Source organism: Tyto alba, unplaced genomic scaffold (genome assembly GCF_018691265.1).
Source record: "Tyto alba isolate M040663 unplaced genomic scaffold, T.alba_DEE_v4.0 Super-Scaffold_44, whole genome shotgun sequence".
NCBI lineage: Eukaryota > Metazoa > Chordata > Aves > Strigiformes > Tytonidae > Tyto > Tyto alba.
Window position 1 is genome coordinate 12950928 of NW_024881320.1, and position 13139 is coordinate 12964066.

The 13139-nt window shown below is 46.6% G+C and overlaps 1 protein-coding gene across 1 annotated transcript; it reads right to left on the minus strand.

Annotated features, from left to right (window-relative positions):
- Window positions 1–1251: 1251 nt before the first annotated feature.
- On the minus strand, window positions 1252–10322 carry PRKAB1 (protein kinase AMP-activated non-catalytic subunit beta 1). Its single transcript, XM_042805511.1, has 8 exons — window positions 10061–10322; window positions 8926–9100; window positions 7909–8075; window positions 6067–6160; window positions 4937–5051; window positions 3536–3669; window positions 2971–3039; window positions 1252–2888 (listed from the first exon to the last, which is right to left on the minus strand). The coding sequence occupies exons 2-8, from the start codon at window positions 9088–9090 to the stop codon at window positions 2811–2813; spliced, it is 822 nt and encodes a 273-aa protein (XP_042661445.1). The 5' UTR covers window positions 9091–9100; window positions 10061–10322; the 3' UTR covers window positions 1252–2810.
- Between the last annotated feature and the right edge of the window lie 2817 nt (window positions 10323–13139).

The window sequence follows — 13139 nt, forward strand, 5'->3', positions numbered from 1 at the left end:
AGTTTCAGCTGCTTTAGTCTCCGACTTGTGAAAAATTTGTTTTGCAACTGAAGAAACCCAGAAAACTCCAAACTTTCTAAGCTACTGCTAAGCTCCTCTTCTAGCAAAAAAATTAATTCTAGGTCATTGAAATAAGAAACTTCTGGTATCATTTCCCTGCTGGCACTCAAAGCATTGAAGAGGCCTCACTGCACGGCTTCTGTCTGCCAATACACTTGCACAGCTACTTGGTTTTGGACACAGCTGAAAAAATTCCTTCCAGCCTCTCTGCTGGCACTTACCCCACCAGACACAGTCCTGTACAAACACCTTCCCCTCGTTTCCTTCCCTCGCGTGTGGCCCGTACCCGGCCCCAGGAGCGGCCACTCCCACGGCACGCGTGGCCGGCTGCCAGGGCCGCTCGCCCACGGAGCAGCTCGGGTGACAGACGGACAGCAGGACACGGCCCACGAGACCCCCCCCCGCCACAGCGCTGCTGCTGCCACGGCGCAAGGAGAGGCCGTTGCTGAACGGCAACAGCATCAGGCAGGGACCTGACCCTGAACAGCTGCGGGACACAGTTACCTCCCAGCGTACACGGCTGCATTTACACATCGAGGGCTTTTGACCCAGTTTACATTTCAACAAAAAGCACTCCTATCACTTAGTTAACTGGAGCTGTTCCATCCTGCTCTCCCTTCTCTGCTACCGATGCAGCTGTGTCTACAGCCCCGACCCAGCTCAAGCTCAAAGGAACCTCCCCGGCCTCGCTGCACACGCGCTGCTCTGCCAGCACTACCACCGGCCACGCAGCCCCCAGCCTCTTCCCTCACCTCCCCACAAGGCAGCATTTTCTGGTGCTAATTAATCCCCTGCCACTCGTGTGCCTGTGCCACCACAGACCGTACCCAGGCAAGGAAAGGGCCACTTGAAGCGTGGCCGGCTGGAACAAAGAGAAGCCAACGGGAGGCTTAAGGCCAATACCAAGCTCTTCAGCCCTAACAGTGACCACTGCAGCTTTTAACTAACCAGACTCTAGCTCTTCCTGTAACTGTACATCACAAACACACACACTACCACCTCCCTCGTCTTCTTTACTGACTCACTGCAAGTGGACAAAGCGTTTCAGGCTGCGTCTATGAATGGAAAGCTTGCACAATCCACCAAAGCATAAAACTGCAATCAGGCAATCACGGGTTATAAAAAAATAACAACTCAAGGAAGCTGAGGTTGCCAAAAATGGGAAGAATAACAACAAAGCAAGTCACCCCCTTTTCTTGAAAATGTTTTATTTGTTTCTAGAGGCTGAAAACAAAAGCAATTCCATATTTCAGAATACCAAATACTATCCATAGCACAGAATGAAGAAAGAGCTCTCAGGGAAAACCATTGCACTGGACCCAAATCTACTCGGCTACTCAGGATATTGCAACAAGGCCGGTGAACACCCCGCGGATGGCAAACCGCCCTTCCACCCAGCGCCGGCTGCCGCGGCCGCCGGCCCCACGCAGACTCCCCGCTGGTTGTGCAATGTGCTCTTCCCCACAGTCGGACGGGCGCTGGTTGTCATTGGCACAGTCACTCTCAGGCACCAAAAAACAAACAGAGGGCAGGACCCAGCAGGTCACCTCTGAGCTGGTGCCTCCAGGGCAGGCCCCAGGCACGCTGGCAGGCAGTTTTGCATTAACGTTGCATTTGGTTTGGGATAAAACGGGCTGTGAGTACCAAGTACAGGCAACCCGGTGTTACTATAATCACTTAGAAAATATAAACAGAATAAAAAGTTGCAGAGATCCCCACAGCCCTGGCTGAGGAAGCACCAGGGATTTCACACCCCTGGTCAACGCTGCGGCCTGGAGCGGAGGCCCAGCTCCAGCCCTGGGCACAGGAGGGAGCAGCGCTGCTGGACCCAGCGTGCTGCAACTGCTTACGCCAAGGGGCAAGTTTGGCCACTGGGATACAGGCGACTTACAGTCACCTCCAGGCTGTTCCTGAAGAACTAATCCCTAAACTGAATCCATCCATTTCCTTGCAGCTACCTATCCCAGTTTAAGGAGGTCCTTATCAGTGACAGCAGAAGAAATTGGTTTCAAAAAGCAGATTACTGCAAGACACATTTATGATTTACAGAAAATCCAGCCATTAAAAACAACTGTCTTTACCAGAAATTCCACAGGGGAAAAGTTGTATTTCAGTTCTCATGAAGAGAAAAACTACAGAGCTATTCACAGCAGAAACAGTGCACCCTAGTCTATCGGAAGATAAGAGTGAGCTTGCCGATGATTGTGTTGCTGATTTTGCCTGAAAAGGCTGCTACAACCAGATCATCAATATTCACACTTATTTCAGCCATGCAAGTTTGGAACTTGCTACTGAAATAATTGTGTGTTTGATGAGTTATGAAAGCAGTAATGGGCTTGCTTTTGCTGAGTGTTGAGCTCAAATAAGATTCCACAAGAATCCTGAACTTTCCAGACTTTGTGCTGGCTTGTCTTTGGGCTTACAGTCTAGCCCACTGTGAAAGGTCTTTAACCTGTTGCTGCCCTCACACTTTTCAGCCTAATTAAATTGGTGGTTTTTTAACTGAGCTGACAATGGGCACTGACACCTTTGCCATCTGTCTAGTTGCTATGAAGCTGCCATCTCCAAGAACTTCCAAGGTAGGACTGGGAAAATAAGGCAAATATAAGAGAACCTGGAAGTCTCAGAAACAATATGAAATCAGAGTTCATTTGCTACAGCACAGAGCAAGAGTACATTTGGATAAGAGAAGAATTTTTTTTCTGAGACTGCACTGGCCCAGAACAATTGGTCACAAACTACTGTGATGTTCATATTGGCTTGTACAGCAAAGTAGTCACATATTTCTTCTTGTAACGATGGGTAGCACTAAGCACCATCACTCCATCCTACAGGAGACGGAAAACAAGTGAGCATGTTACACGGTTACCTGAAAGCTGCAAGTGTGAGGAACACACCCCGGCCTCTCACCTTGATAGAAAGTGCGTAGAGGTGGTTCAGCATGACATGGTTGGGTTCAGGGAGTAGAGCAGGATCACACTGTAAAATCGAGAGACAGTGTGAAAATAACAGGACTCTCAGATTACTCATCACAGCTGATGGGTGGTAAACACCGCCTGTAACTAGCCATACCCTCAAATACATCACTCCTGTTCTTACGCTGAGCCCATCAACAAACGCAGACAAAGTTTCAGAACAAGCCAAGACCCCTCCAGGGTGAAACCCTCTGCACCCTCACTGCCATCGGGAAGCAGAGCTCAATTATTTCTTAGGTGCTTCTGACATTTTACTAGTGTTGCAGTGGGAGGATTAGGGTTTCTGGGAGTAACACACCAATCTAGTTTTCTTTTCAATTTTCATGAGAGTTGAGCAGAAAAATAAATTTACTTTAGATGGATCCATCTGGACATACACAATAAGGAATTTACCAACATGGCAGCTATTCTAAGGTTTTTCCTTGTCTGTCCCCAGATTTTTTCCCCATCTGTTCATACCCTCAAGGCCATTATTCAGCAAAACAAACCAATGTACTTACAGAAATGCCTGTGTCCTTATTCAGGATGACCTGCAACAGGTGGGGGGGAAGAATGGGTGGTGATTTAAAGCGCTCCTCGGCCTTACAAACATAGGGCTCCTGGTGGTACGGTCCTGGGGGTGAGCTCGACAACTCTGCCAGACAGATGTGAAACATTTGTTCTTAAATAGTAAGAATATCTGTTCTTTATATGTATGTTTTTACCGGTACTTCAAGTTGATTTTTAACATCCAGAAACACGCGGCCAAAAGAAATCAATGGCACATACGTACAAGAACTGCAGCAGCTGGTGCGGTGCCAGAGGATCAGTCGTTGCCCAAGAAGTGATTTAAGATGTCCAAAGTCTGTCTGACTTGAGACTAGCTGTGAAGATGTGGGAGGCAGAGTCCTGAGGGCCCCACGGCACTCCAGCACTTCACTGTCATCTCTGACCAGCACTTCTCCAGCACACACTTAATAGTAAACATTGCTCTATAGTGTTACCTCCAGGGGAAGCACTAAAAACGTGGTACACACGTGTAAAAGGCAAGTATTCTTCCCGTGCAGGGACAGGGCAGTAGAAATAGCTCTTCCGAGTCTAAAGTAATATAATGAAAAGTTCTTAGAGCACATGGGGGGGAGCATCTACTAGAACCTCCTCCTGGCTTCCTACAGCGTCCATGTCTCATAAATCACACCCTTTCTCCAAAAAGGCTTTCTCCAGGGGAAAGCTCCACAGAGCAAAAACCAACCAAACACTCCTGCCTTAGATTCAAAGGACAGGTCTTCTATTTCAACCACTGTCCCCATCCCTACAAAGGTCTATAAAGAACAGGTGGCAAGGCTGATCTCAGAGATGACTCAAGCTAAATCTTACCTCTCTTCTGTTACATTGGAATATGAAACTTAAGGCAAAAATATAATTTTTCTGTTATTCTAAGATATAGATCACTTACACTAAACTGAGAGGACATGACATGTTTCTGAGCTTGTGTTAGCACTACTAAGATGCATCTAATTTCTACCTCTTAATGTGCAACTTCTGACCTCCTCAACCCATCTCCTTAGGAGAGAAGGTCGGTATTAGGGGCAGCGTAGGCTGTCAACACTGGTTTGATGTTGTAAGGTAGAGACTGATCCACCACCAAGTGCACCAAAACCAGCCATTTCACATCGCACAGGCAAACAAACAGCTATTAAGCACCCGTGACTTCCTCCTAATCAGATCTACAGTAACCTGTGTTGCTCTGTCAGAGGCTTCCTCCTTTACGCATTCCACATTCTTTCTTTGTGCACCTGTGATTCCTGCACACATCCACACGGCCTGACAAAAGTGGAGGTTAACCTATACCCAAGCTTTAACTCCAGATGAAAAGGAACATGGAATTTTTAACAGCTCTATAAAGTGTGATATACTCATACCAGACATGTCTGAACATTTTTGGGAGTCCACCATCAAAGCATCGAATACTTCAAAGTCAGTTTTCTTCACCTGTATGATGTTGTTGACGGTACCTAGCTGGCTGGTTACCACTGGCTGGGAGGAGACAAGGTACAAAAGTCAGAATAAAAAAGCTTGCAGGACCATTAGATTCTCAAAACTACACAATCAGCATTACCAATAATGAGATATATTGCTTTTAAAAATATGCTAGTACCAGATATGAAAAGAACTCACCATTGCTCAGTTAGTGTTAGGTTAAGAGCAAGTGCAAGATTTTGGACTGAGAGGGGATGCATGTCAGTTGAACCTGCTAGGCCCACAGCACTCAATCCAGTTCTTGGGATATAGACAGATAAGGCTAGGATCAGGTTTGGGCTAAAAAGTTAACAGTGATGACACAAGGAGCTAAGCTTTACTTTTAGCTTCTACAGGACTTTCAGAGCCAGGATAAGATTTGCATGGCCTGATGTAGGACAGAGTGTGGTTGGTACTGCTGGTTTACTACCAAAGCTGAGACTGGAGTCCAAGGCAAAGGGTTCGAAGAGCTAGATTTACTGCAAGGTAAATTCTGCAGGGTTCTGCAAGGTTTGCCAAGACAGCAAGAAGACTGGAACCAGCAGCTGCAAATGATCAGTTCCAAAGCAGGGAGGGACTGCTGGTCAGGCTAGGGTTAAAGCTCATTTTATAGCAGTGGAGGAAGAGAAGGCCTGGGAGATTTTGGCACACAATTACCGGACTACGAAAAGATCTAGAGCAGCAAAAGAAACATTCTGGCACAGACAGCAAGTACAGAACAGAGAGATTTGGGCTGTCAGCAATGCTACAGTGCTTTAAAAGCCAGTCTGGCACTAGACAAGAAAAACTCACCACCTTTTATAAACCAGTACCCAAGAGGCCTTGCCACTCGTGTTACAAGATCTCCTATCTTTGAGGCCGTCAGTCTGATGTCGCCACCTAGGCCAGCTGGGATCAGAAATCTCTCTCTCACCAGCATGAACAGTCGATTTCTGTTGTTAATCTCAAGGCCAGCTATTGGTAGAGAAACCAGCCAGTTTCTCATCTTTAGATGCCTCAATGAATAAGTAAAGTGGATTGAAGAAAACATTACCTCTGAAGGATCGTGCGTCCACTGCCCATCCACAAAGAACTTGTACTGGTGCTCTCCTTCCGGCAGGTCCAGGATTGCCACAAAGTTATTGTGACTGGAATTTGAGACAAACCATCAGCCCTGAAATATTCTGAAAAGTATATCGATCTATAAACTGTGACAAACACTGTAACACAGAATACAAGCCTCCTTAACATGCAAAAACTTCAAAAGGCACTGCCACGTTTAAGAGAATCTCATGCAATTTAAAGGTAAAGCATCAAACTAAGGTTATCGTTAATTTACTCTGTGGCAGTAAGTTTTTACACATTCAAAATTAGTATCCTCATTCCTGGCATCAAGGAATTAGTGCTGAGCTTTCATAAAGCCATCCTCACGTCTTCATGTTATTAGTACGCAAGGCCTCATTTTATCTGCGAGTCTCCCGTTGATGGAACAAGATCAGCTTACTCCTATTTCGTTGCCTTTCAGTATTTGCTGTCATAAATTGCATTTCAAGAACGCCTATGAAATGAATGAACAATGACTAGAAGATGAAAGCAGCAACTCAATACTTTTAAGTTACTTTGGTTCTGAATAGCTGTTGCTTGGTAATTTTGATACTCCCGTGCTGTGAACTTCCTGATTCTTCAGAAGTCTTTGCCAGCATCTCAAAGAAGCTGAGAAACAGCTGATGCTATGTGAACAATTCAAAGAGGCCACACAATACCAGTATCTCTTTCTACTTCTTCTCGGGTAAGGAGTGCAAGCACACCACCACAGAGCTGGATGTGAAATTTCAGTTTGGAATAATGAACTCTTTTACTTGAGCATATTCGAGTCAGTAACATGATTTTATGCAGCCTCTAAGGAGATCCAAGTATCTCCTTTCCCAGAATACTTAATCTGACAAGAGACAAACCTGGTAGGTTTTGCGTTTTTTTTTTTGGTAGAGAGACATTTTTGTCCTTCTCCCAGATTCATTTCACCATTTCCCATCTCCCAGGCTTTAATCTATTTAGAGTATGGCAGTAATACTGATGTTCTACTGGCCTTCTTTCCAGCTCCTGTCTTGATAATTTATTTCACATTGTTCAAGCACAGAACAATCCTCCCATGCCATTTCATCAGGCCACCCTGCTCCTCCCTCGAGTTTCCTATGAAATGAAGACACTTCTGCAACAGTGACAATGCAGGTAGTCACTCACTGAGATAAGAAACACCAGAAATTGGCAGAAGACATAGATATGTCATCATTGACAAGTAACAGCTCTCAGTTCAACAGCTAAATTCAGACTCTCTGCCATCCATTAAGTTTTAAATTTCTGAGAAAACATTGGCTTAAATTAAATACTCAGGTATAGAATTAAGCGGAGCTCCAGGGCTCTCTGGCAGGAAAAAGCACTTGGTACCTTAACAAAGATTTATTCTCTTGTTCACGTAGTTTACCAGTAAGTATCCCAGGCTCAGAGTTTCCTAAGTAGAATTTGGACCCTTTGAGCTGGGCAAAAGCCAATGATATGGCAAAAAAGTACATGTGCCATCAAAGATACTATGCTTAACACTAACTTCACCTTACATACCCCAACTCTACCCCAGGTAGCAGACTCTGACTGTTTTGGGTCACTCATGCACGGTGCCTAGTGTACAAATCACTCCTTCAAAACTGACACACAGCTCAACTTCCATCCTGTGCCATCCAAGAATCAAAAAGTCAGAGTCTCATCAAGGGCTTGAGGAGAGCAGCAGGACAGCAGTAAATCCAAGCACGCCACCAATCAATCAGCTGACCACCTTCCTCACCGCACTAAGCGTTCCCAGTCCATGGGACATACCGCTCATACAGCAGCGGCAGTTTATTACCTCCTTGTCAGAGGAATTTTACTCCAGTTGTTGAAGGACCCAGATAAATAAACTTCTTTCCCTCCTCCAGTCCAGCGAAAGACTGTTGGTCGAGCTTGAGTGGGGGTTTTATCATTCACTTCCAGATCTTGTTGCCAAGCTAGGAATTCTTCTTTCTCCAATGGAGCCTATAAGCACAATGTCTTAATCAAAATTAATTATCTCCCAGCAGACTTAGACAACCTATATTTCACCGCTCATTTTTGCACTCAGGCACGATTCTCTAAGCCACAAATAATTTTTATCAGATGGAGATTAGAAACTGCATTTCTAGATGCTGTTCACAAGTTCATTTGCACAAATTCTGCAAAGATGTTAAAGCCTTCCAAATTTGCAGAAAGAGCGGAAGGCAAAATAATCCCCCTTCCTCCAGCCTAAATTAAGTTAAAAAGAAATTACTTCAGCTCATAAAAATTTTCAAAATATAAACATAAAAGAAGAGGGAGAAAAATAATTAAGAAGAAATACACTTAAGAAGCATTTAGATTACACAAACATCGTAGGCACAAAATTTGCAGTTGCCAGAAAGATTATGAGTTGTCTATAGGAAACAGCTCTGACCAACAATCAAAATTTAAGTGTAATTTTCTGTTAGATATTCTTATGAAACACACAGCAAGACATTCGTAACAATGCATCTAATATTGAGCCAAAAAAAAACCCAGTTAGCAGATCTTTTAATATGGAAAATCTTAAACAGGTAAAATGTCACTGGTAACTGCAAGAGCATTAAGGATCCAAAGGAAGCTGGGGCACTGTACTTAAAGCTTTGAGCCAGTTACATTTTAGTTTTTCTACAATTAATTCTTGCTGGAAATCATTATATCTGCCTGAACTCTCTCTCCTTAGCATGGAAAAGAAGGGAGACTGTCAGTTTTGTGGGTAAACACAGTGACAGAATTACTGAAGGTTCCTAACAGCACCATAACCAGACAGCATTCCCAAGCTAGTAATGTTAGAAGAACAAACCAGCAATACCTTCATTTCCTCTGAGTGGAACAAGTCTGCATCTTCAGGACTATCCATTAAAATTTTTGGTCTATCACCCTCTTTTGTACTGATAGCTCCTCCTGAGCTGTCACCTCGGGATGCTTTATGCCCATGGCGCTCCAGTCCAGCTCGCTCGCTGCTCGTGTTCCCCATCTTTAAGGACCTAAAAGAGCAGGAAAAGCCAGACCAGCACGTGTACTTCTGAAGCCAGAACACCAGCAGGTGGGGGTGAAAGCAGGCTCATCAGCAGACCTGGGCTCTGGTTCTCAGTTGTAAAGTCTAAGAAACTGGATTAACCCAAAATGCTAGCATCTTAAAATTGTATCATGCTCAGAACAGACATATTAAATAACCACTTTTAGCTACTCTTAATAATGTGCTACAGTTCAATATCCTAGCACCTCTGAAAGCCTCAGCCACTCTTAAAAGCTGACCAGCACAGTGCAGCACACTGGTATTCTGCCTTCCCAAGCTAACTGCTTCTTCTTCTGAATACCCACACATGTAATGTTCTACCACATCAGTTGAAACATCAGTGGAACTTTCTGTCAGAATGCTTCAAAAACTGCTTCCTAGAAACGTGACTGCACTAGAAAATAAAGTTAGCTGTGGCAGCAGCCTGAAGAGGATCCTCACAGTGGCTGGCTGTGGCTCTAAGGCACAAACAGCACAGTGCTGCTGATGCTCCACTGGAGACCTCCTCCAGTCCCTGCTTTTCTCCGGGAGAGGCAGGGGCATGCTCTGCAAGAAACACAACTCTCCTTCCTGCTCCACAGCCCGCGTGGCCACATCCCCAGGGAGAAGGGATGAGACTGGATGCACATGCCGTATCTTACCTGAAAGGCTACTTGCAGGTGAAGAGCAGCAAATTAGAGGTGGCCGGGGGGCCCTGTGGAACGGCACAAACTGGGCCTGGCCCAGCGCCCGGGATACCGGTACGCGTGTGGGACACTGCCCTGCTTCCTGTAAACTCGAATTACAGGCATTGCCCAGCTTTCAACGGCACAGATCTCATCTCAGTCAAAACCCGAAACCAGTCTCACTGTGCACGCCTTCAGTAAATAAACAACCAAACAACTAAATCATTTAACTGGCACGATAAAGAAAAAAAAGGCGTACGTACAGATGCCAACTGCCTGTGGGAAACTTCAAGAGCTTTGAGCGCTCTCTACCTTCTTTAAACAGCTGATTCCGCCAGACGGACTCTGGGGAAGGCCCGAACGAAACCCAGCAGCCGCCGAAGCTCTCACCCGCGAGCGCACCCTCGCGTTTTACCTGCCGCCAGCCGCCCCTCCCCGCCAGCGCCCAGGACGGGGGGTCACACCCGCCGGGCGCCCCGGGGCCGCCGACGGCAAAGCCCGGCCCCCGCCGCTGCCCCGCCGCGCGCCCGGCGGAACGCGCCTCCCGCTTCCGCTTCCGCGGCCGCCGCCCCGGGGAGAACCGAGCCCGGCGCGCAGGTTCCGCCCGCTGCCCGCTCGGCCCCCGCCGGGCTCCGTGCCCACCGTGCCCCGAGCACTTAGTGCGGCCGCTAAGCGGGGGGCGGAGGGACGCGGTCAGCAGCGAAGGGGGCCGGCTCCTTACTTGCCTCTCGGAGCCGTTTCCCCCAGGTCGCCGCCACGGGGAGGTGTTGGATGAGCTCGGGGGAGTTGCGGGTGAACTAGGCAATAAATGCACTTCCCCTCCTCGTGGAACGGCAGCAAGAGCCGCCTGGATGGATGCTGACCGTGCGGGGGTCAAAGCAGCCTGTGAAACCACCAGCACACGGCTCTTGCCTCTGAAGAAGCACAGATAGAAATTTAAGTCCTTAACACTGATGTTTCCCAAATTAAATTACGCTCGCATATTTCTCTAAGCCTTTCCAATTACACTAATGCATTTTACCCTTTGTCAGCTGTCACTGTCTGGCTTTGGCTTTTCTAACAGGCATAAAGTTGTGAGGACTGCACGTTCCCGGGTCAGCAGCCCCCTTTACAAGGAAATTGTTGGGTTTTTTTCTTAACCAATTGAAGCAACCTGAAAAGAGACAGAAGGATTCCTACTAAACCAACGTGTATCCTCGTGGCATGCTGTCACCCCGTGGGAAGAATTCTGCCGGGATAGACAGATTCAGCGTGCCTAATCGCGAGTGCACGGCCGGCTCCCGCAGTATGTTTTGAAGAACAGCTGCTCCTAGTTTGTCTTTCACGGGTAGAATCCCTCGGCACGGGACAGCCTGCCAGAGGGGCTGAGAGGGGAATGTGTGTGGGCAGCTCTTCCCCAGTCCCTGCAGAACAGTTACCCTGCTATAAAATGCAGCTGTTGTTATTTTGATACCTCACACAGCTTAGCACTCTTAAATTGTCTCCAAACCCCATTGTTTTGTTCTCCCTAGTTCTTTTTTGGCTGGCACCAACGCACATGCCTCTGCGTGTGCGGGTTATGTCTGCACACCTGTCTGCAGATACCTGCTACCATGTCTTGTCCAGCGCTTGCCCAGTAGGACTGCTGTGATGATCTGTACAACAGCCAGCCAGACTCATTGCAAGCGACAGTACCTTCACTTTGGCGCCCATCCTCACTTCTTTGCAATGATTTTTGTTACTTCTAAGAACCACAGAGAGGTAATAAACTGCAGGATAAGGACTGCTGATAGCTCATGGGAGTGTGGGAACTAGTCTGTGGTAGATCCAAGCATTCTTCAAAGTTCTGGTATTAAAATGTGATGGTTCCTCCCTACACGGTGATGAACCATCCATCCAGGGTGTGCTACACTGTAAAACCTCTGGGAGTTCTTGGCCTGTGGACAGGACAGAGGGAATGGACACACGCAGCTCATCCTCTTGGTGGCTGGGCTTCACTGCTGCTGCCTTCTCCCCCCTCTTTCTCCCTGACTGCTTCCTCTTCAACTCTGACTCTTGTCTTCCCTCACTGTCAGTCGTGACAGGTGGGGGTAGCACAGCCCTAGAGCCTGTAACTAATTTTGTGAGGTGCCTGGTCCCCATGAATTATGAGGGCTGGATGATGTTACACCATGAACAATGAGCCTTATGTGGGGGACTTACCACTGCTGCCCATTAAATCATCACCCTGCCTCCTCATGGGCATGTCAGTATGCATGGTCCTCACAGGCACGGGAGTATTGTTTTCTCCTATCATCTTGAGTGGGAGAATTTCCTTACAGCTGTTAATGCAGGAGATGTGAGAAGCGAGAGATTAGCTGAAGACATGCCACAGGGGCCTGGCAGAGCTCATCCACCCACTGATTTTCTGGAACCCTGGAGTTTTGCTCCTCCCTTAACAGCATCTGTGACTTTTTGCCTCCTTCAATGTTCTGTTACCCAAAGGGCATAAAAACTCCACCACCACCACCCCCGACCAAGAACCAGCCTCCATATTCCAAAGGAAGGCTACAAAAAACCTTTTCTGCTCCTGCCCCTTTACATACCTGCCTTAACTTTATCTTACTGCCAGATGAGGATGTAACAGATGAGCAGCTGGTTCACATTCTTCCATCAAGACTTCCATATGTGTCACAAATAAGGTTCCTGGTTCACTTCCGTAGTGAGAATGTCAGAGGCCTCACTTGCCATTGAATTAATTTATCACGACAACCTTCTCTAGTTTTCTAAGCTGACAGATCTCTCAGATGGGGAACACGCACAGTGACAGGCCACTTAGGCTTAGCCCTTTGCTAAGCACTCCTGACATTGGTACTGGAATAATTTGTTCCTTAGATGCTTAGCTGTGTACATTGCCTTACAATTTTGGGGGATGCCCAAAAATAGTGAATATAAGCACTTTCACTGAGAAGGAGAGAAAGAATTAGATAAAAATCTCCCGCCTGCCTCTCACGCTAATTGCCAGCATGACCTTCAAGAAGTCTCTCAATCACTTTTGCCTTTAGCTGTTAGCTTTCTATCAACCAAAGGAAGGTGATGCTAGGTTGGGTGAATATTGCAAAATTTTTTAGTTAAATATGAATTCAGAACTGCAGATTATTTTGTTCCGGTGTATTCAGGACTCTGCTTGTGTTCATTACCCACATTTCCATGGAAGAAAGAAATACTCACCTTAAGTAAACATTAAATTTAGACATCACAAAAACAAATACGAAATTTTGGTATTAGCAATCACACCAACAGCATGAATGACCTTGGATTTGTGGCCGTCTGCGCAGGTAAAGTAAGTGTATTTTGGAAATTGTGTGGTGCATCCCAACAGCA

Coding starts and splice junctions, on each gene's coding strand:
- PRKAB1 (XM_042805511.1), bottom strand. CDS start 9,090: ATGGGGAACACGAGCAGCGAGCGAGCTGGACTGGAGCGCCATGGGCAT. Junction 5,052..6,066: donor GGACGCACGATCCTTCAGAG/GTAATGTTTTCT, acceptor GTCTCCTCCCAG/CCAGTGGTAACCAGCCAGCT. Junction 3,040..3,535: donor ATAAGGACACAGGCATTTCT/GTAAGTACATTG, acceptor TCGATTTTACAG/TGTGATCCTGCTCTACTCCC.